We start from the raw sequence: 25,786 nt of genomic DNA, 5'->3' as shown, positions 1-25,786 counted from the left end.
TTTTTATGTAGTACACCATTATTGAAACAGTGAAGCAGTCCTACGTTACAGATTGAATGGCCAGCTTTTGATATAATTACAAAAGAAACACACATTCTTTATAAAAGAGTAAGTAATATAACATATGAAAAAGAAGATTTGGTATGATTGCTTTTGTTTTTATTACGTGTATTATGGTATCCTCTATAATAAATAAAACTACTATCTCCACAAGAGACCAAATGACACAAAAATTATCAATTATAGGTCACCGTACGGCCTTCATCAATGAACAAAGCCCACACAACGTAGTCAGATATAAAAGGCCCCGAAATGACAAATGTAAAACAACTCAAACGAGAATTTTTCGGGAGTTTACGGTAAATGACCCGAGAAAGCCTAAACGGTCTGATCAATGGGACTAGATAGAAGAATGTTGTTATGGTCCACTTTGATTTATATGCTACTTATATTTATCAGGACTTTTATTGGTAAAACTCACATTTATTTATTAAATCAACATTAAATATGCTATTTATGATTAAATATTTAAACAAAGAACATTGATTTAGATGACACCACTTGATATAGTTTTATTTATTATAGAGAGATACCATAATAAACCTTCTTAAAACAACGGGTCCATATGATACAAATTGAATAACCATAACCAAAATATGCACACACTTGAGAATATCCCTCCCCCCTCCGAATATTTTTCAAATCAGAGTGTAAGTCCAATTCTACTCAATGTACACGAAAAAGTTGAGGAATATTTTGATAAAATACATCTATAATAGCACATATCTAATTTTACACTTATCTTCACTTGGGACTTATTAGTCTTTTGTATTAGTCTGAAATGTCCTTCGTAGAATGCATCTTTACGTCAACATAATTATTTCAAAGTTGCAAGTGTAAGTCGTATATATGATTTATGATTTACTTTATATCATTCAGTATACAATATGATGTGCCATACTATAAACACAATCCGACTGATAAAAAGGGAAATCTAATTAATCCTACCCGATTGTGGTATCAGAATATTTAAATCATTTAAAAAAAAACTTTAATTTACATGTACAATGATATAAAATATAAATTTTGTGCGCGTTTCATTAAACATTACATTTAACTTCCACGGGGGTTTTCGTGGTCCCGTTTAGAACATTTAGTTTATTCAAGAATTTAATCGAGACTTTAGTTTCTAAAACAATACAAATTGTATATATTTCCAACTGCGAATGCTGTATCCAAAATAACAAACATTTAAAACATCGACTTTCTTTCGCTTCTTAATTTTGTGAATTTGCATCATGTTACAAAGATCACAAAAAACACCCACGTTATCATTTGAAAATAAAAATAACGCAAAAACGCATCATTTAATTTGCAATATCTCTAGTTTTAAGATTTATTTCACAGTAGTAACATTTCTGCGGACAGGACAAAAATCGTAATGTCATGATTAAATATGTTCAGAGCATATAAAAGTGTTTTGGAAGAGAAATATAGGAGTGACAAATAAAAAATCCTAGATTTATCTGCAAGTTCGCCATACATATACTTATACATAATGTGGCCCAACAAGAAACAATTAATAATTTAAAGAAAAACAACATTATCAAAAAGGGTACGTTCTTACACAAAACATCATATTATAGAGGTGTACGCCAATTCATTAGGCAAACATGCACAAATTGTATATTTTTGTGTGCAAATGATTTTTGTTTAAATGCCTTGTAAAACTGTATATTATATTTAGAAGATATTATATGTACTATTTTACATTTATTTCAGGTAAACTTAAAACAAAATGGAAAAGTCAGAAACTCTCACTGCACCATTTATCAAGGGAGATAAGCCGACATATCACGAGAGAGGAAGAACACCCAAAATAATTTACTCCTCACTGAATGATACTCCGACATTGTCACCTTCTACCTCGTTCTCATCGCTCGACTCAGGGTTTATACATGGCGGATGTTCTACACCTCCAAATGTACAAGAATATTTCACTACAAATGGAATGGAGGAAAGCATCACGCATGCTCACACTCAAGTGAATCAAGTAGTTCCAGAAACTTCTACGCCGGTACTTACACGAGCGTCGATTTTAAGGACATCAAGTCAGCGTATGACTTCTTGGAGTTCGTCACAAAAACAGTCTCTGGACAGAAAAGATTCAGTACGTTTCAAACTAAGTCTTCCACAAGAGTCACATGACAGTTCATTTGCTGATTCTGATTCGGACAGTAACATTGGATTTTATACGATAAATACTCAAGATCCGAAGGAAAAAGTTAAACGTAAGCGAAAGGTAAAAGAAACCACTGAAGATTCTGATTGGCAACCCATAGTGCAAAAACTTAAAGACAATAAACAATCCGTTCGGCAAAAAATTAAACCAGGATACGTGTCTCAATTAAAAAAGATGTTTTCGTCACAGGATGATTCACTTACTAAAGATATGGATATACGTTCAAGGACAAGTTCGCTCAAAAGACATAATAGTGCCAATGACGTTTCCAACAGATATTTGTCTGTCGCTAAAACGACTATAACACCTTCACAGAGGACTAATTCATTAACTAACATTAACAATAAAGCAGACGTTGCTTCGTTACGCAAATCTTATGACGAACGTGGCGAGCCGTACATCCTACGTTCTAAATCAACAGAGAATCTAGCTTTTAAACCACAACACGAACAGGCCAGATTTAACCCAACAGACACATACGTCTCAGATTTCAAGGTAAACTCTGACGATATCATAACAGAAGGGCAATATCATCAGACACACAAAGATAAAGTGAACATCAGTAACAGTAGAAATAAACCTGACCAAATACCCGAAAATAGGAAAAGAGTCCGCCCAAAAGGAGAATTGTCGGGAAAATCACACATGGTCAATAATACAAACAATCAAAGTATGGCAAGCTCTGGAAGGTTGTGGACTGTTGGATCTGCTGAAAATACTAATAGTTTACAGCGTTCGGTGAGCATGCACATACCAAACAAACATCAACTTGACACAAGGACGAACGAAGCTATTAATCGAACAGGTAGTATGCGCTCAACGAGTGCATTAAAAAATTTCCTTCAGAAACAATATCCTGACGAAGAAGACATTGATAAAGAATTTGATCAATCCGTAACAGTTGAAATTTGCAAAGACGGAAATAATACAGAGGTCAATAATTTTGTCATGCAACCTGATTTTAAAGGAAAAGACGACTGGGATAAAATAACTCAACCTAAAACTAACAATTACAAGAACGAAGCAGCTGACAAACTGTTTTCACCTCGATCAAATCAAAATGAAAAGTCGACATATAGCCCTAGATTAGTAGACACAAGCAGACAAACTGAACATGGCGAATTACTTTTCAAAAGTGTTCATCATACAGAAGTTAACACAGAATATAACAGAAACAATGACAATCTGACAGAAATAGAATCAAAGTCATATGATAAAGCTCCTGCACATAGGAGGTCAATATTACAACGCAGCGTTAGTGAACGAATCGCAAACGCAATAGCTGTAGGTAAAGATAACATTGAACAAAAACCAGTTGAAAGTAAAAACAGAAGTAACGTTACAGAGGATGACTTGGATCGGTCGAAAACTAAGAGTTTCAACAATGGACCCATATTTCATAGAGCTAGAAGCAACCAAATAGAAAATAGTCCAAAACCGATCACACAATCAGTTAATGATAAAAAATCAAACTTTCAAAAACCTGTCAGCGAAAGAGCAAGAACGTCGTCAAAGCAAAAAGAAACATCAAGTTCACCTTTCAACAGAACAGATCCTAACAGATCGGCAACATCAGCTGATGCGTTAAAAAGTTTCTTACGTAAGCGATACCCTTCACGAGAGGACGAATCAAATAATACAAACATTGATCAGTTATCTGATAGTCCGGACGATAATAAAGAGGAAACTGAAATAGATCGTCTTATCTTTAAATTTGGAATAGGTCACCAGTCAGAACGAGACTGGGATAAAATAACGCAATCTAAAATTGAAGAACATAGAGGTAAATTTTCGCAATCGTCGCCTTCCTCTCGTCAAATGGAACCGAGGCTGATCCAATGTCCTAATCCAATCATAGAAACTCAATCAGTATATGAAAATAATGAAACCTTTCAAGAACGAGGAATAGATATACCAACGCCTTTCCCAGAAACCCAGTCTGATAGTACTCTTTATAAACATGAACACTTTCAAGAACAAAACTTAGATTTACCATTTCAACTATTGGATAAATCACATGAAAATGCAAGCTATCAACAAAAAGATGCAGAAAGAGATCTAGCGGAAAGAGATCTAGCGGACACAGTAGATTCTTGTTATTTTTCTGACAACACTTTACCAGAATTTTCATCTCCACCGACATCTTTTCGACAAGAAAATGTCACTTCACGAACGACAACTCTACTTGGTAAAGACATTTCTGAACACCCTGTTTCCTGTTATAAACAAAAGTTAGAGCTGGAAAAACAATTACCAAACACGAAACACCAGCCTATTGGTGCTGAAAAACCGACGTCTCTTCCAGAACGACATGAAAACGAAAATGTCAGTAGTTATTTGAATGTTGCCCTGGAATCACCAATCGGGAATGATAATTATCTACACAATCAAAATACATATACACTAGATGGGCCTGAACAATCTAATAGTATTCATTACAATGAATCATGCTCAATGAAAAACAGTGCTTCTAATGTCGCTGCAGCTTCTATTCAGTGTGTAATAAGCGAGGATATTTTGACTTCGGATGTGTGCATTAACAGTGAAACCTGTAACGACACTAACGACTTAGGTGATATATCCGGAACATATACACCGGATTTATTACATCATTCTACTACACAGGGACATGCAAACAGTCGTGAAACAAAAACGTCATATTTAAAAGTTGAATTAAGCTCTCCAAAGTATACAGAACAGGTTGCTGCCCTGTCTGAAAATAATACAAAAGAAATAGTTAATGGCCATGATAATAATACATATGTGCACAATTTAAATTTGGAAGAAAACAGAGAACAACAAATTGCTGATATGCCGGCTGAAATGTCGGTATTACCTTTAAGACCTACTGAAAAGTGCGAAACAAACGGATCACAGCTTACACATAACTCTAGAGAATCGACAGTCGTAAGTAATCAGACGAAGTGTTTCGCTGTTGAGGAAAATATCCTACAAACTGAAGAACGTGATTCATCTCACGTCTTGTATCATGAACAAGATCAAAGAGTAATAGATAATTTACAATTGACTATAGAAACTGTTGAAGAAATTACCGAAAAACGCGAGGAGTCCGCTGAACATTATAGAATAGTTGAACCGGATATTCCGTTAAAGTATACTTTTGTAAATGACAATCTAAATACAACTAAAAATGAAGCTGTGGATGTCTTACGTATGGACCACAATAGAACGGACATAATTAGCGATGTTCAAAATAGAACGGACACATGTACCGATGTTATAAGTATATATCCGAAAAAGACTCCTCCAAAGAAACCACCAAGAAAAAAGAAATCTAACCCGAACTTTGAAACGCTACCTCAGGAATTTAAAGAATCTATTGTAGAAACCTATGTCGATCCGTCACCAAGCTGCGTGGATTTAACAGAGCCTCGTTTTAGTATTGATTCACCCGACAAAAGTGTTAAATCTGCTTCTATTAATGATATCGAGCTTAAAAATAAAAGTTTTGCTGAACAGGATAATGACAATTCAATACAATTCCAATCTGATAATAAAACTAAAAGTTCTAGTCATATTTCGTCTAACTCAATCGATAATAATGTGAAGTTAAAAAGTCAAATAGTAATTGAGACACCTAGAACAGGAGCACCACCATCTCCTTGTTTAGGTGGGTTGGATCGAAGAAAAGCTAGCAATGCAGATGTGAATGAAGCAACATTAATCGATATAGATAACGTATCTTCTTTTAAAGGGGAGACAACTGCCGTTAATACCACAGATATCCATGGTAACGTAAAGACAGACTTTGCACAAGGAAATTGTGGGTATGATATAAGCCAGTATAAAACTAACGGTACTATGCTCAAAAATAAAAAAGAGTGCGACATTAAACATGATTCTCGTACGGAAAACGATGTTTTACAGTTTACAAATTCTTACCAAACTTCTAGTAATAATAATACAAACGAAAATATAACTGTTGATCTGACAAACACGCAAAACGTTTTAAGTAATTCTGATGTTGTTAGTTTTTCTAGCAATTCTTCACCAAATAATCCTGATATTGCTAGATCTACCGATACACCTCCAATGGATGACGTTTTAAAAAATACCGAACAAGAATTGTGTCAGACGTATCTAGACTTAATGGATACCTGGTTAGCAAAACGGACAAAGAACCGAAAGACCAATAACAATAATGATACATACAATGCAAAATCTGAAATAAACCATGACATTTCACATAAACATTCTGACCAATCAGAATCGTCAGATAGTTCTGAGCAAGACGATAGTTCTGTGGAAGGGGAATATATAGTAGAAACAGCGATTGCTAAAGAAAATGAAGTTTTAACGACTTGTCGGGAAGACCAGACTTTTGAAATATTCTCTAGCGGTGATTTCACTCAATACGATGAAAACGGCGAAGTTATTCCTAAAGAAATAGATGAAATTAATGAAATAGAAAATAATTGTGATACAAATGAGGTGGAAATGGTTCAAATAAGAAGCGATGAGCATCAGTTCGAAACTCCATTGGATGATCCAGGAACACACGATAATAAAAACACTGATAATACAGAGGATTTACGATCTGCCCTGAAACTTAATCTTGACTTTTTACAAGAGGCGGAAGATGAAGAAGAAATAGATGGAGACTGTCAAACATCTTTGCTTGAAGCTACAAATAAAGTGGAAAAATTACCTCTAACGAACAATAAAGTAAATAAACATACACAAGATTATAATAATACGGAGCACAAAAGTAAGCGATCAGTTACATTTGATGTAAATACAACAGAAGAAAGTGAAGTCATTCACGCGTGTCATACCGCAGGCTGTGATCATGTGACAGATAATTTTACAGGTAAAACTTTTACACCTTTAAATCCTCATCTAGATTATAAGGACTGTAGATTCTCGACAACTGTGGACGTGCATACAACAGATTTGGATAATAAAACAATCGGTGGTGCATCTAACGATTCCAAAATAGCGATCATACAGGAACTAAGGACTGGTTCTACAATGCCAGAGAAATCGTCGGGAAATACTAAAACCTCCCAAATGTCGGAATATAAAGGGGGTAAAAAGATAACGACGAAAACATCAAGCTCTGTTAATAGTGATGGTTTTAATGATGAAGAGCAGACAGCACAAAAACGGAATCTTGCACTCCTGACTGATGCCATATCTAAACTTAATGGAGAAAATAATGACGATATTATACCTGAAATTAACCAGACGATCACCAAGTTAAATGGAGGGAACCTAGTGATTACTACTCTCACACACCGGGTTGTAGAGGAAGAGGAGGAGGATGGAGACAAGTCAGATACTGCGTCACTTCCGGTAGTTTCGGATCCGAGTAATCATGGTAATAGGAATCAATATATAGTTCAAGATCATAAAGGGGATACCTATATGATAGAGGATATTACTGATGAAAGCTACGAGTACAGCACCTCTGATCATAGATACAGCTCAGAATATGATAGTGCAAGTCCTAGTAGGGGCAGTCCGTCATATCAGAGAATTCATAATCTCAGAGCTCATGGAAATTCTGGCGTTGATTATAATACCGCTGAGGAAGTCATACTTAGTTTGTATAATCCGAATTCAATGGAATACACTGAAACTGACAACCGATATCAGTCGGGACAATACACGGACGAAAGATTAAGGCAAGGTCAAGGTCAACAGTTGCAGCCTTATGGATACAGTGACAGCTCCTCCAATAAACGGACCACATCGTACGAGTACGAAGATGGTTGTGCTCCACAACAGAATCCGTATGGTTCATCATCCCTTAAAACTGTTAAACAGTCTTACGAAATGTCTTCTGACGGTCCATGGGTAACAGATGGTAAATCTAGTTACGTTGGCAACCAAGATGTGAACATGAAGAAGGAAGTGACTAATCAATCATCCTCGTACGACCAAAGTGGACTTAACGCCATGTCAGCAGCCTACATGGTAGAGGCTAACTCTTCCGTCCCTCCGATACCTCAGATTAATCCTTATTATGTTCAACAGCCATTTATGTTACCACAACTTCCGGTTCCACAAATTCAGGTTCCTCAATACAACCTTCTCCAGATAGAACCTATTCCACAAAAGGTAACTACAGGTGTTCAGGTGATGACACAACCTAAAGAGGAATATCAAATCGTTACACACAAAGAGGAGAATCGTCAAATCGCTAAACCGAAACAGGAACACACTATCGTGGCTAGGATTGATGAAACTGACTCGAAACAGTTTCAAGAACGACCCGTGTATAAATCTGTAGCTCTAGTCAAAGGCCCTTACGAGTCACCAAAGTGGCATACAGCAAAGAAACATCGGCCATATGAACCACCGACAGACGAAGTTGACGGTGGACGAAAGTATAAAGTTGTCAAATCGAGTGCCTCTGATGACGTCAAGGAGGAAACGATGGAATATGAAGAGACAACAAAAACTATAACTACAATGAAAACAGAAAACGTCAACAACGTCACTGGTGGACAATTTGTAGACCAGAATCGAAATGTAAGCTCTATAGATGTGGGACATAATCGACCGATTGCTTTTAATGGAAATGCTGAGTTTATGGCACCGAGATATTCCACCGAGAGAACTTTAAATGTAGGACGACCTTCTACCGAGGGTCAAGGTCGCCAATTCCGATCATCAGTCGAGGTCAATAGTGGTAGTAGTGGTAGACAGAAATCGTACGACCAAATGGATGGGTACCAGTCGAAACTATCTAGCATACTCAACCACCAGCAAAATTACCAAGGAACGCCGGAACCAGAAAGGAAAACATACACTGATGTTGACCGAGACATGCGCGTCGTAAGGGGTAATATACTGATTAAGAACAATTTCGATGAGAATCTAGATGAGTACAATGATAACATTAATATGTTTGACAACAAGTTTAACATGAGTAAGACTAATCCTCTATACCATAGTGATGAGGATATATATAAGAGGTACGAGGAGGAAAAAAGGGTTCAACAGGAGAGAGATATCAGAGAAATGGAAAATATGGCGTTTGAAACTGTTGACAGATTTTCTAAATCCAAAAATGGTAAGTGTCAAATATATGATATGTTAACTCTACAATTTGAAGTTGTTTTTTATATTAGGATTTTGGAATGTTTTAAATCTGTCGCACTGTAGATTAATACGGTCATTTAAAAATAAACGGGTACCAATAACGGACGAGGACCAAGTTTTTGCAGGTGGGGTAATGCTACTTTGCAGATATCTTCGGTTTCTATTTTTTTTTGTGGAATGGGGTGAGGTGGGGGTGAAATACAGTCTTCTTGTATATACGTAGTGCTATGTAATTAGTTTGCGCACTCCAAAAGTGATCTAAAGTGTTGATAAGCGAAAATTGCAAAACTAGTGTCATACCTTGAAATCTTATTTTAATCAGTTAATGATCGTTAATGTCTAAATGATATTATTGTAGCAATTCCTGAGAAAGGTAAATGTTGGAATATTAAAGATTACTTTAGATATTGACAATATATAAAGTTCACACAAGTACACTTAATCTTCCTTTTGATACTTAAACTCGAACATCAACCTTAATTCCATTCAGAAAAGAAATTGAATGCTAAGATTGTCATCTTATTTCATGTAAATTAATGTGCTCTATTAATCTTCCTTACTGTAAAGTGTATAACTGTCATAAAATATGTACATAGTAATAACAAGTATATTTATTTTATTTAAGCGTAAAATTACTAAAAGTTTGTGAAGTATGTCGTTACAGTATCAATGAGTTAGATGTAAAATAATGGGCGTGACTTCGTAACAATGAAATTATATTGATGATGTCTATATTTGCATTATCCGATGCTTCAGAGAAAATTCCAATTACTTCTTTAGTTGAACCATGGTTTTTTAACTGGATAATTGTAACGTCTTAGGTCAAATTTGTCTTTAAAAGTTACATCAACTTTAATATGAATAAGGTAAAATAAATAAGGTGGACAGATAAAAGGAATCACTAAGTAAACTGGCATGCGTGTTTATTATTTCTCGAGTTATTTTAGACACAAAAAAAACCCATTAATTTAGTGGTGAATATTTCAAATTCTAGCAAGTTACTAAACTTCAGTAGATGTGTAAAGAAAAGATAAAATCTAATTTTATAACACTGAAGGATTACCATGAAGTACCCTGGGGGTCATGTGTCTTCGTCAATTGACGGTTACGTAAGTTAAGATGAGTTTATTGATACGACTTACAAAGGCTGGCCACTTGGAAAAGAATTGATGCAAACTTCTCTATCCCTTCTGTAAGCTTTTAATATCCCCAGTTCACACGATCACTAATGTCGATTTAAACGATCTGAACATGAAACGCTAGAAAATATGAAATAAGAATTAAATTTTGTATAGAATAGAATAGAATAGAATATACTTTATTCCAAATTAAATTGAAGGGCAACATTACACATATTAGATCATGTATTGTAAATTAATTGTACCTTTATTATATTATGAATTGTTCTCTGCAATCTGTTGTTTTGTCTGTTTATGTATTGCCATAGCATATTATTTATGCTTTCGCAAATAAAATATTCATTCATTCATATTAAACAAACGCAACAGCACTGTACTGAGGGAAATAATTTCTTGATTGATTGATAGCATTTAATGACACTCACAAAAACAAATAAATACGCATTATCTAACTATGTCTTGTATGTGTTTAAGTAAATATGAAGGTCAATAGCATTTACATATATATGTCATGTAGTGTAAAACTATGGAACGCCGTAACTGCCTTATGGTACTTCTTTCTTTATCAAGATGAGCTTTTTCTTTATTATGATGAGCTTTTTCTCTATAATGATGAGCTTTTTCATTATTATTATGAGCTTTTTCATTATTATGATGAGCTTTTTCATTATTATGATGAGCTTTTTCTCTATTATGATGAGCTTTTTCTTTATTATGATGAGCTTTTTCTCTATTATGATGAGCTTTTTCTCTATTATGATGAGCTTTTTCTTTATTATGATGAGCTTTTTCTCTATTGTGATGAGCTTTTTCTTTATTATTATGAGCTTTTTCTTTATTATGATGAGCTTTTTCTCTATTATGATGAGGTTTTTCATTATGATAGTTTTTCTCTATTATGATGAGCTATTATAAGGGAATCATGGGAAATTAAGAGATCAAACTAAGAGAAAATTGACAGAATCAGAAACGTTGTAAGTTCTTGAGAATGTTGGCTTGCTCTGTGTGCGGGAAATGGGTGATAAAGAAAAAAATAACACCAAATATTGTCAGCACGCTTTCAAACATGAACTAGAATATCTAGGAGTTACCATTCTAGCGCATATGATGACACTGCTCCTCACGTCTGCCACCAACTATGCTTCTCACGACTATGCATAAGTTATGGATTTCGTTACCACAAATACTTAAAACCTTTGCCTAATTCTTCCATATATAGATATAAAGATTAGGTTTTAAAGTTAGGTTGTACCTTAAAACTTATTTCAAATGGGATACATGTAGCACATACTTTTTTTACAGAAATGTTGTTTATCGCAAGGAAATTTTCAAACGATCCTGGTAAACTTATTAATCATTTAGATAAACTCATTCTAAAAGATTACCAATTCAGCCCTGTAATTAGATCTTTGAATATTGTTTCATTGATACTGATATTGATTTTGTTATCAGTCAAATTTAAAGCAAACTAAATACTAGTTTTATGAGGGTGGTAAAGGGTTATTTTCTTTTACATACATATACACATTCATCGATCTGCAATATGTCGAATTCTGTATCCTAGCAAAGCACAAGGTCAGGTTTTTCTCTGACTTTTTATTGACGTCTTTGCACTAAATCCATTGGATGTTTGATGTGTACTGATTGATTATTTAGTCTTAAATTCATGACTTTATTTATCCTTTTTTTCTTCTTTTTGTTGTTAGGATGTACAAGTATCCGACCATGTCCGCTTGTATATGTGTACTTTTTGTATTTTTAACCATCTGATGAGTTCAGCCTTTTCATCTGTTTTTTTTATAGTTCGTTCTTATGTTGTACCCGTGAGTGTTCCAGGTTAGGGGAGGTTTGGGATCCCGCTTAAATGTTTAACAGCGCCACATTCTGTATGTATGTGTCTGTCCCAAATCAGGAGCCAGTAATTCAGTTGTCGTTAACTTTGTTTATGTGTTACATATTTGTTTTTTTTTCTTTTCATTTTTTGTACATAATTTAGGCCGTTAGTTTTCTCGTCTGAGTTGTTTTACATTGTCATTTCGGGGCCTTTTATAGCGGACTATGCGGTATTAGATTTGCTTATTAATGAAGACCGTAAGGTGACCTATACTTGTTAATTTTATGTATCATTTGGTCTCTTGTGGAGAGTTGTCCAATTGGTAATCATACAACATGATGATGAATATAACAAAGACAAGACTAAAACTTGGGGGGGGGGGGGGGGGAATAGGCCAAGAAATACCGGTAGATAATGATCATTTATAACATTATTATTGTGCGCCAAAAAATACTGAAATAGGGCTTGTGCAGAAAAGATTTCGACACCATTCACAAAGTCATCAATGCCGAAGTTGGTACCTGTACTATTAAAATCTGCTTTCATTATTCGTTTGTCATTTATTGAAATGTTCATGGGCTCATCAATTGGCCTGTCATCGTCCTTAAGGTTAGTCGCATCAATGTTTCACTCCAATCCATAATAAACTAAATATCGTTCACTGAGTTGTGTACCAACAGGATTCTGTATTTGACCGGCGATCCAAATATTGACAGGAGATGCTTTGTTGTTCTCAGTCTATGGCTTGCCCATGCTTGAGTTCAAATATCAAGTCTTCTGTTAATTTCGTCCCTGAAAATGTAGTGCAGGGCTATCAGATGCAGTTCATTAAGTGGATCGGGAATTCCCTGGTCTCCTTAAGGATAGAATAAGTTGTAGAAATAGCAGAAAACACAATCGTTAACGTCCCTCTACAATCTCTCTATTCTCTGATTGTGCGTGCTTGGGTCTGAAATCATACTGCCGTCACCATGTGTCGTCAATATAAAATCCGGTACAGATACATTTTGTAGTCCCTTATCTGACAAGAGGCGGATTTAGAGGGGGACCCGCCCCCTTTTTCTTAGAAACATTTGGTTGATTATATAGATAATCACTGAGGCATGACCGGAGCTGGCCCCCCTCTTAGGCAGTCAGTGGGACCCACTTTAATATGAAAATTTCTGGATTCACCACTGCTGACAGGACCTATACAAAAACTCTATTGTTTTACAGACTCTCATATTTCTTCAAAGAATGGTACTTGTATTTTATATTTGTGTATTGTCTGTTTTATATTGTGTATATACTCTGTATGTAAGTGCATATTTATGTAGTGCAAGTAGTGAGACTTTAATAAATTATTGAATCTACTCCAGAGAGGAAGCTAAGCAGTACGTGTTGTCACAACAATGTAGAAATATAATAAGCCTACTGAACCCATCAACACCACCCAGTATAATGAATCTCCATCTTATTAATTTATGGTTAGTGTCTATGTGTCATAAGTGATTCGGTGCCGTAACGTTGTATACACGTCTGTGCAGTCGAACGGTCTTTATCGCTTGGGTACAGTGGCGGATCCAGAACTTTTCCTAAGGGGGGCGCTGACTGACCTAAAGGGGGGGGGGGCCTCTCCAGTCATGCTCAAGTAACTTATTCCCTATATGATCAACCAAATTTTTCAAACGAAATGGGGGGGGGGGGGGGGCGGTTCCCCAGGCCCCCCTGGATCCGCCTATGAGAAAAATCTCTTTTCTGTAGTTCAAAATGAGCCATCCGTCAATATATTGTTCTCTCTGAGAGTTTTAAGAGATTTCCAATGTCCGATATCTTTAAGTCACAATCCAACAACGATTCTTTTAAATTTTTGTCGACATGGTATTTTAATGGCCATCCAAACTATCAGTTTTCACAGGTTTCATGTTTAAATACTTGATGTAATCATCGCAGTGTCATCATATGCGCTAGAATGGTAACTCATAGATATTCCAGTTCATGTATTGAAAGCATGCTGACAAAATTTGGTGTTAATTTTTTCTTTATCACACATTTCCCGCACAAAGAGCAAGCCAACATTCCGAAAAACTTTCAACATTTTTGTTTCTGCCATTTTTTGGGGAGTTTGATCTTAAATCTCTAAATTTCCCATGATTCTCTTAATTTCCCATGATTCCCTTATAATAGCTCATCATAATAGAGAAAAACTATCATAATGAAAAACCTCATCATAATAGAGAAAAAGCTCATCATAATAAAGAAAAAGCTCATAATAATAAAGAAAAAGCTCATCATAATAGAGAAAAAGCTCATCATAATAAAGAAAAAGCTCATCATAATAAAGAAAAAGCTCATCATAATAAAGAAAAAGCTCATCATAATAATGAAAAAGCTCATCATAATAATGAAAAAGCTCATCATAATAAAGAAAAAGCTCATCATAATAAAGAAAAAGCTCATCATAATAGAGAAAAAGCTCATCATGATAAAGAATGAAGTACCATAAGGCAGTTACGGCGTTCCATATAAAACAATTCAAAATTGAAAATTATTTAAATACGACAGGAACTTTATTCTAACATTACTTGGTATCCAGCGGACGGAAAAACATATACGTACTGGCAAGACAATTCGAACTTAGATGAATTCACGATCGCTTGGTTAGGATAGAAAAAATATGTTAGTGTTGATAGCTCGGTTGATAGTCTTATTAATTTACTGAAAATGTTTTGTTCTCAATCTCTGACTGTAATTTAGCCGATGTTTTGGCTTGAGAAATGTTTTGAATTAAATAAAATGTCAGTTGTGGTTAAACAAACGGATGTCTTCGTCTGTAACATTAAAATTTACCTATTTAATGTAATATTGTAGTTTAAAGTGCAGTTTTAAATGTAAACACCCTATTAGTTACGTAACCAAACTCACTGTATCCAAATCTTTATATAATACAAACGTTGTACACACGAATTAGTATAATATGTTAAAACGTATATGCTCCTAAAATATGTTAAATATTTATATAACGATATTTTGTTTTGTTTATATTTCGAAACCTTTTGGGAGATACTAAACAATCTAGTTAATAGTTATTTGTGTGAATAAAGAAAAACTTTTTGTTTTGTCGAGACATAAATGGACATGTGGGTCAATATTTTAACAAAATGCAATTATGTTTCGATTGTTTAGATATCTTTATCGGCGTCCTGAATATGCATTAAATATTTGCCACTGGACGTTAGGCTATCAACAATGAATCTGTTAAAAAGTGAGAAGGAATCATAAACACTTAAGTGTTCTAATTCAAATGGCTGTATCTGACTTGCTATTAAATGAAATACATATTAACATTGAATTTGGTTTTCGTGATCTGCAACTCAAAATATCAATTTCTGATTGAAAAGTAAAAGAAACCAACATTTACTTATGTCCAGTCCTGTAAATTATAAATTACTTTGAGTTAATAAAAGGTTCTATTAATTACACCTGGTAACAACAAATAACTTTTCCCTTTTTTGTAAGGCCAAATGTACGAGAAAACAATGTAATCTTAATCCGAATAAATATTGCAAAAACAAAATATACTCGATTTCCAATCTTATTCATCCTAAATACAAGTCATTCAGTAGAATACTAATCATCTGCAGGCTGACTGGGATATAAGGCAGATATCAGGTGTTCCCACTGTGTCTTTCCTTTGCAATCTTACCTATGTTATCCCAGGTCTTTCCTATGCTTTTAAATTACAGTACTGTCAATTGTCCTTCCCCACGTTTCTTTTTGTCTTCTCTGTGTCTTTGACCTTCAGATGGTGGCCATTTCAGAGCTTTTTTTAGTGATGTTATCCTGACCATTTCTTATATAAGGTGTGTCCTATCAATCTGAATCTCCGTTGTTTTATGGTGGTCGTCAGAGCTTTTTGTTCTTTTCTTTGGCACAGTTCTTTATCATGTTTATTTGATATCTTTGCTGGTCAATATATTTAACAAATTGCCTCATACATTTGATTTTAAATTAAGAAAGTCTCTGAATGTCTTTCTGTTTTATTCTCCAGCATTCTGCACCATATAAAAAGATAGAAAGCACATTACGTAGGTAAAATTTCAAAGGAAAAAAAGGGGGGGAGATTCATTGTTTATAAAAGTGTACTTTAATTTTAGAAACTTCTACGAATTAATGTTTAAGTTTTCAATTTCAATGCTTATTAATTGCTATAATTATAAAGGAACACCTGTAAATTAAAACAATTTGTAACTTATACATCAACTTTGTAGAAACGGGTCAAAAGGTTACTTTTACAAATTTTATGCTTGTGTAAACCTTTTAATATGTAATTCTTTTCATGGTAAGTTAATGAACAATAACCTATACAAAGTTATAATAAATGATCGATTTCACTCGTTCTGTAGATCGGTAAGATAAAACACATGTATTGTTAACACCTTAATACACATCAAATCCTACATGTATTTTATAAAGTGACACCCCACCCTGAAGATATTACATTTTTTATCAGAGTTACGATGATAAATGGTTTTTATATGAGTGTACTGTCTAGTTTACAAGGGTTAGGCGTCGGAATGAACTGGGAAAATAATGTTATAACCATTAAATATTTAACTTTACAAATTAGCTATGATATAAATTGTCTATTGAACAGATTTGATTTCTGACGTGAGACTTAACAATTTGAAAAAATGTCGCTCTATCTTTGTTTTCTCTCAATAAACAAATAAAAAAGATAAAGGTACGTGGTTCTTAATATGTTCGAATACCACAGCATCAAAGGAAGTTCACGTGTACTGATTGGAATAGTCCACAGAAGGGTTATTCCGACATGTATTTCTCATAAAAAACGGGTTTAAACGCTTTGAAACAAGCATTTAAAAATACGAAAATCAACTATGGGTCATGAAAACACTAGTTTTTGAAAAAAATTGTTTAGATGATATTCATTAAATTCATTTTTTTACTGTATACATCCCCATGTTTAAACACATTTTTTTTTATAAACCTGCTTACCATTTACTTAATTCTATTTACTCCACTAACAATTCTAAATAATGGAAACAAGTGAAAGAGCCAAACTAGGATTCCATGCACTTCTTTGTGGTATACATAAATACGTATAGATTACTATGCAGTATGTGTTTTGCGCATTGTTGTCTGAAGGGCCTCATGGGAGATCATACCATATCTTCCTTATATTTATATCCCCTTAACGTTTTAAAATAGTGCTGACAGTTTAACTCTCTATTGTACTGCCTAAAACTTTTAAAACTTCCTCTTTTTATGTTTCTCTCTGAATTGTTGTCTTTATTAAAAACTTACAATTTGCATTATTAAGGAAAGAAGAGAGATAAAGGAGGAAAAAAATCATGATGATGTCGTCTGTTGCTGTGATGCTTATTTGTGTTTCGTTCATACTTTTTTTACAATAATTAGGCCGTTAGTTTTCTTTTTTGAATTGTTTTACATTTGTTATTTCGGAACCTTCTATAGCTGACTACGCGGTATCAATTTGTTATTTCGGAACCTTCTATAGCTGATTATGCGGTATTAATTTGTTATTTCGGAACCTTCTATAGCTGACTATGCGGTATCAATTTGTTATTTCGGAACCTTCTATAGCTGATTATGCGGTATTAATTTGTTATTTCGGAACCTTCTATAGCTGACTACGCGGTATAAATTTGTTATTTCGGAACCTTCCTTAGCTGACTATGCGGTATTAATTTGTTATTTCGGAACCTTCTATAGTTGACTATGCGGTATTAATTTGCTCATTGGTGAAATTCGACGATGACCTATAGTTTTTAATTTCTTTGTCATTTGGTCTTTTGTGAATAGTTGTCTCATTTGAAATCATACCACATCTTCTTCTTTTATATACATATTAGCTGATATAAATTGACTTATGTTGAAAAATTTTCCACCTGCATCCACATTTCTACTTGTGTACTTGAAAACGTTGAGGTATTTGATGTATGTCGTTGTATGCCTCTTGGCCAGTGGTGTATCATCTTAAAGTCATATTGTATTTGATACAGAAGGATTAATATCTGATCTCCCCTCCTTAGCCCCTAGGGATCTAATGTCTTTAATAGACAGTTATTAATGCATTGTGTGACCTTAAAACATACGCATGTATACATGTACAGGTAAATGATATGCTGACTGATCCAAAGAATGCTGAACATTCGTGTTAATTAATTTTAGAAATGAATCAATTTAAGAACTGATGAACATTTGCATACACCCAATGTTAAGTGAAGACTTATGAGCTTTTTATTTTTTGTTTTGTTTATTTGATCACTCCATCGTAAACTCGTAACGTTGTTTCTGCTTCCGTCTGAATTCGTTTCCGTAATTTCCCCTAAAATACAAAAAAAAAAAAGGTTTTGAATAATATGCAATATAATGTAAAAATCAGGCTGCTTTACGTTTTACAAATACTGAAAGTAGCTTCAAATTGCCCTACATTTGAAAATTTCCGAAAGAATTTACCTAGATTGTTCAAAAGGAGTAGAAGTGATTTGTAGATTGGGCCAAACTATGAAAACCTATGAAAACTATGGAAACCGTAACAGTTATATCTTTAACGGTTAATATTCTAATTTTGTATTTTACTACATGTTCATGTAAACCGTTTTATAAATGAATAAATGAATCACAAGTTATAAATAATGAATTAAAAATGCACAAAATTGTAAACATCATTTCACATTAGTATATGCTTTGAATACATGTTTTGAAAGGGGGCGTGTAGGTGCACACTATTGATAAAAGATTACCTTGATATAATTTGATAGAGTGGAACATTCTACATATTATTATTTACACTCGGGTAGTCAAACGAAGTTACTCCTACTTGTTTCCTAAATCTACTTTTTATATAAAAATCCTTATGTAAACAGTGCATACTATGCATTTGATGCACACATACTATTTTAAATCTACCGGATCATTCTTTATCAATTTAAAATATTATCTATGCTTGGTAACGCTTCGTTGTTGGGTGTCTGTATCATTTACGTTTGTTCCATATCTTTTTTATATTCATATCAAAATTCCTGAATATTTAAATGCAGCATATCTTAAAATATAATTCCTCTACGCCTCCAACGGTTTATGCAGATTATATGTAACAAGTATTTAATATTATAAAATTATATCTAAAGTTAGATTTTACTTTAAAAAGGAAAATGCTTCTGCAGGGGCGGATCCAGCCATTTCAAAAAGGAGAGGTTTTCAACCCAGGACAAAAAAAAAGGGGGGGGGGGTCCAACTGTATGTCCCTATGCAAATGTATTGATCGGCAAAAAAGGGTGTTCAACCCCTGGTAACCCCCCTCCCGCTCTGGATTCGCCAATTTTTTGTTATAGCACTGTCCCATGATAGTTAGATGTATAAGCACATAAACAATAAAACTCTGCCCAATACTTGATGCACATCCTCTAAAGCATATGGAAGAATTGTTTTATGGATCTTTTACGTCTTAAAAAGTTATCTTATGAAGATCTGTACGAATCGTTTGAGGCCGAAAAATGTCTTGAAAACGATTACTTCCCCGTCCTCTGGCACGTCCAGTGGCTAATAGTTCGTTCATGTTTTAAACAAGTGAGGGGACCAAGGGTTCAAGCATATAGGTACATGTATACATGAATATAGGGGAACCCGGGAACAAGTATATAAACATACATTAATAGGGTATGAGGTCTTCAAGCATAAAGACATAAAAAGGGGACATGGGGTTTAAGCGCATATACCTGTATTGGGGTTGAGAGATAAAAATAAAATCTAGACACACTTAAAGAAGGGGCGAGAGTTCAAGCATAGACTTACATAACGGAAGTCTAACTCTACTAACTATGACGAAAACCGTTATAATTATTATGTGTCGTTATATAACATGTATAGGGTTTTTTGATGCAGAATATAATTATTAATACTTGCAAGACTTTAATCATGCATGATATGTAACAAAATATAAAAATATAAAATTATTATTTAGGTTTTCGTAACTTTATGCATTCAGATAGACAAAAAAATGTTGACATAAGTACGTAGTAAATTCAAGTGACAAGACACAAATAGGTCAGTGTCTCCATAAAATAAAATTTATTTATTTGTTTGAGTGACAATAAAGGTTAAAATTTTAAATACTTAAACAGCCAGGATCTAAGACTACATTCATGAACTGAATTGAAAATCGTAAATCTCAAACTTTTAAATTACATAAGGTCAAACATAAGTCTAAATAGCGGAAGTTTATATTGATGAAACGAAAGAGGGTTATAGGGCACGCATTCAAATCTGAACAGATTGAATTAAGTCTGTAGGTAATTGTTTCATTTGACTACTATTGGTTTTACTTTTTTGTATCTTTTAGCTTTAACACACAATATTAAAACAAAAGATACCAAATTAATTCCACACACATTGTCAGTTTTTCTGTTTTATACCTCATTATTAGGTACAATCGAAAATTTAAAAAAACTTGTTTGCTAATAACTTATTACTTACTTTCTTAGTCCTTGCTATGCCTTATACGGATAACTTATTACTTACTTCATTAGTCCTTGCTATGCCTTATACGGATAACTTGTTACTGTCTAAATTTAAATTATATTATCCGTTACTATATCTCTTATGAAATTTGCGTATATCCTGATGTTCATTACTAATGTCAAGAAATTCAAAAATCCGACAATGAGAAGAAATGATCCATTTGATTCGTTGACCCCCCCTCCTAAACATACATCACTGGACATTCAGGAAGGGAGCATGGTTTGTACTAAATTGACACGATTAGCCGATGTGAAAGTTCGCAGGAAGACATCTTACTAAGAAACCAACAAACGGTTCATTATTATATCGACAAATCGACTATACATACATGACATTTGAAGAATTTTATATCGAAGGGGGAAAGAGGGTACTAAATTGACGGAAGAGTAAGTTTTCCATTACTAATATTTCATATCTTTTTCTCGTACAGTGCAGTTCATTATTCATTGGATTAAAAACCGTGTTGAAATGCAAAAAAGAAACCCCAATAACATGTTTTAAAACGTGTGTAATCCTCCCAACAGTCGTCTTATTAGCACGGTCATTATGATATGCGTTTTTAAAAAACTCAATATTATTTTTAATGGAATTATTAGCCACGTATAGGTATCTTTTCATTCTAAAAAAATACATCGGCTACTGTCTTTCCAATGTTTCTTAAATACCAAACTAGCCAAACTGATGCAAAGTTTAATTTATGTTTTGTAGTTACTCGAAAGGCTGGTGATAGTGAAAGACGAAGGGCACCGCGTTCTAAACAAAACTTGACCAATCTACTGCTCGCCAGACTCTCCACAATGGACGCCAAAGACATTCGACAATCCTTGGACGTCAAGCACCACCACGAGGATATTTATGGAGATCCACCACTTCAGCAAGCAGACGGCACAAGCTCGAAACTTATCACGACTTCCAATTACGACACAGTCACTGAAAACGTAGACTTGGAAATGAGAGATGGGAAAGCTATCATCACAGTTATAGTGACAGCAGAGAGACTTACACCAATCGATTACGAGTTCCACGTTTGGCGGAAAAATCAAGCAATTGTCACGCGGGTTGTCGAAATTGATTTCTACGCAGACGAACAAAGGCGCGTGCTGTATGATCGCGTGATGGATCGAGTTGATGACGAAGGGTATGCAAACAATAAAAGATATAGCCATTACACAAAACGTAAACCAATGGAGGTCACGTTATCCAGTCAGGATACACTTGATTTGTTTAATGAACTTATGGAAGCTACGGGTGGGGAAGGGGATAAAGAGGACATCACAGTTAAAACAAAACGGAACAAAACTTTACTTCCGGAAAACCCGTTCTTATACTGATGTCAAAGCAATACGGAACAAGAGCTTCCTGTGCGAACATCTATATGTATTTTTGATGACTTTGTTTCGCTATTTCGTCCTAAGTATCAATACTCATACAGACTATTTTATGACATGTTTTCTGTTTAAATCGCATGTTTTTTGGATAGTGCTTTAAAAAGATTTATAAACCATTGTACATGTATATTTTTGATGTATGTGATATTAGACAAAGATGTATATTTTAGCTATGTTTATGGTGCTATGTATATAAAACACAAACAGATGTATATTGTTAATTCATGTATCAATATTTAATATAAAGAATAAGGTGATGCAAATACGCTATTAATTATTTTTGAATATTTATTTGTATATATGTACATGATATAGGTTATTTATTAAATGATCAAATTTTCGGAAATAATAACAAATCTTTTAAATTTTGATAGAATGTTTAATTTGAAGAATTTTGAGCTGCATTTTTAAAAAAAAATATGCCTACATACATGCATTTGTAGAAGAGACACATATCCATTAGTCTATATGCTTTATTTAGCAGGACAATTCAATTGTTGAAGTTATAAATTGTTAAAATGAAAAAGTAAAATGTCATCTTGAAGTAGAGTAGCATGATTTTTTTTTATATGACACGCCACAACACTTGCCAAATTGTACATGGGTCTTAGGATGGATTGTTGTTTGTTTATATGTTATATACGGCATTGAAATCCTCGTGACTATAATAGGTATAATATGTATATTGTATTTGTTATCAGATTTTGTTTTTATTGCTTGATGAAATTAAATATAAAATCATGTAAAATATGTTTACAATTCTGAGCATCATTAAAGTACACGTTCAAACCGAACCAGCATATAGAGTACCAGCTACCAGCAATCATGATTGCATACATCTCTAGTCTTTTCTTCTGCCTGGGTGCTATTATTTCGGTTTCGGGTAGAGAAGTGAGAATTTTAAATCTACTGAATAATAAATTATATACACGCATACCAAAGTCATGAACTTAACATAACATAACACGACGGGTGCCACACGTGTAGCAGGATCTGCTTACCCTTCCGGCGCACCTAAGATCATCGCTAGTTTTTGGTGGGATTCGTCTGTCTTATTCTTTAGTTTTTTTTGTTGTGTCATGTATACATTTGTTTGTCTGTTTGTCTTTTTCCTTTTTAGCCATGGCGTTGTCAGTTTATTTTCGATTTATGAGTTTGACTGTTCCTCTGGTATCTTACGTCCCACTTTTAAGCATACATGCAGTACATAGTAAGATGACATGTAAAAGTAAAGCATATTATGCAAAATAAAGTTACTGTTCAGTAATAATATGATAAGTACAAATCGAAAAGTTACAAAACACAACAAAAAAAAGCACAGGCATAAACGCTATATGCATGCACTAACTGACATGAGCTGTTAGTTGAATCCCATGTGTATATCAATTTTTTGAATTAGTCAAAAGATGTTTACATTTTACAATGGTTCGGCAACTCATTCCAGATTTGTGCAGCATTATAGCGGAACGATATTACACCAAACCTGGTAGTTCTAACTCTCGGGAGTAATGCTGTTTCCTGTGATCTTAAATCATACTCGTTAATTTCGACATCAATTAAATCATTAAGGTAGCTTAAATTTGACTCTGTCATGAGTTATTTTAAATGTTTCTATTGCAATTGTTTTTATTTTGCGTATTTTTAAAGAAGGTAATTTTTCTAGCAGTTTTTCGTATGAGCTATCATAGATGAACCTGAGAGCTCTTTCTTATTTTTTTCAATTTTAAACGATTTGTTTTCTCTCGCTACAATAATGCATCAGAAACGTTCATTGTCACCAACGCTCAATCTACATTATATTTATTACATGATTTAAACATATTTATCAAGCCTGTTGAAAACTTGTTCGAAGTACATTAACACATTACAAAGATCGAAAACTGGCATACAATATTTGCTTTCTGCATACGCATGTGTAGTTGTAAGCCAAAAAAGTGTCCCATGAAATTGTGTCCTCTAGAACATCATTTCACAGTTCATCTGTGTAATTTTGGTCATGGGAAGAATATCACATTTGTAAACTATAAAATAGTGTCTCCCTTAGTGAAAAATTGTCCCTAGTACTTGCACATAATTTCATGGATGTTTTATAAAAATATGTCACAAAGGACTATATTTCATAGTGTAGCTATTCTTTTCTGTCCCTAAAGAAGGGAATAATTTAGAAATCATTGAAATGTTTTAAATAATTAGTTATTAAATCATAATTGAAATTTAAATAAAGACACAGTCGTGTCTCTATACTAATATTATTCCTGACATTATTGATCTTGTTAAAAAGGACATTTCAAAGATGTTAAATCAATTCATAGATTCCTATTTTGTATATTTTAAAACAAATGTCAAAATAGTCTTATTATTTATTGTTAAATATTGTTTTTGGTATAAGACAAGAATTTTATGCAGTATATACATGATTTAAATATGAAAAATGTCCAACGAAGGTCACAATAGAATCTTTTGTCAAGGGACACTTTTAAATAGAAGTGGACAATATTTTATAATAAAATTATGTCCTGGACCAAATTTCATAGGTCATATCTGTAAATCCTACATAGTTTTCCAAAAGTTTATGTTATGTCTGTTTTGGTCTTTTAATCAGATTGTCCATATGCACTGACTGATCTGCGTTTTTTGAACCGCCTGCTTGTATGAAATAAATGAACAAAATATCCAAAAGATCGTACATCACTCCATAAAAATCTACGGTATAGCAGACACAACGAGCATGCGCGCAATAAAAAATAGCAGCTATTGAAAGGCGTGAAAAGGAAAGAATTTACCGTGAAGTGTCTCACAAACATGTTTAACCCCGCCGCATTTTTGCGCCTGTCCCAAGTCAGGAGCCTCTGGCTTTTGTTAGTCTTGTATTATTTAAATTTTAGTTTCTTGTGTACAATTTGGAAATTAGTATGGCGTTCATTATCACTGAACTAGTATATATTTGTTTAGGGGCCAGCTGAAGGACGCCTCCGGGTGCGGGAATTTCTCGCTACATTGAAGACCTGTTGGTGACCTTCTGCTGTTGTGTTTTTTTATTTTGGTCGGGTTGTTGTCTCTTTGACACATTCCCCATTTCCATTCTCAATTTTATCAGATAAGTTAAAAGAAAGTGTCCCCAGTTCATTTATTAGAAGTTAGCAACATATCAAGGGGAAGGGGTTTTCGTTTTTTTCATATATTAAATGTCGTTGTGCTTGGCATTAATACATTTCTTAACCCTTTACTCTTAAATATGAATGAATGAATGAATGAATTTTATTTCTCATAAACTACAGATTACATAGTTACAGAGAATATATAAACAATTACATTAAATATTGAAGCACATGTGAACAATACAAACATATTAATTAAATTACAAACTAACCAGGAAGAGTGACCCTCACATTTATAATCAGTTTTATAAATCTACAAAGTTTTTCAAGAACAATTTAATTACACTATATTTACTACGCTGGTGATTGAATCCATAAAATGCGTAAGAATCGTTGAGATGAACACTGTTCACTTTAGCAAACAAACCGCAAATCCAGGTCTTAACATGGACATAGAGACAATCGAA

At 33.8% G+C, this 25,786-nt stretch overlaps 1 protein-coding gene across 1 annotated transcript; it reads left to right on the top strand.

Annotated features, from left to right (window-relative positions):
• Positions 1-1,796: 1,796 nt before the first annotated feature.
• Positions 1,797-22,935, top strand: LOC134696900 (uncharacterized). The gene is made up of 2 exons (XM_063558865.1): positions 1,797-9,284; positions 21,542-22,935. Exons 1-2 carry the CDS (start codon positions 1,799-1,801, stop codon positions 22,162-22,164), a joined length of 8,109 nt encoding a protein of 2,702 aa, XP_063414935.1. The 5' UTR covers positions 1,797-1,798; the 3' UTR covers positions 22,165-22,935.
• The last annotated feature ends 2,851 nt before the right edge of the window (positions 22,936-25,786 follow it).

This window comes from Mytilus trossulus, chromosome 14 (genome assembly GCF_036588685.1).
Source record: "Mytilus trossulus isolate FHL-02 chromosome 14, PNRI_Mtr1.1.1.hap1, whole genome shotgun sequence".
NCBI lineage: Eukaryota > Metazoa > Mollusca > Bivalvia > Mytilida > Mytilidae > Mytilus > Mytilus trossulus.
Note: the sequence above shows the minus strand (reverse complement) of the source record. Positions and strands in the feature narration are given on the sequence as shown.

What these genes read in the sequence shown, in the direction of transcription:
- LOC134696900 (XM_063558865.1), top strand. Translation starts at nt 1,799, where the DNA reads ATGGAAAAGTCAGAAACTCTCACTGCACCATTTATCAAGGGAGATAAG. An exon ending in ATTTTCTAAATCCAAAAATG is followed by an intron (nt 9,285 to 21,541) that starts GTAAGTGTCAAA and finishes TATGTTTTGTAG; the next exon opens with TTACTCGAAAGGCTGGTGAT.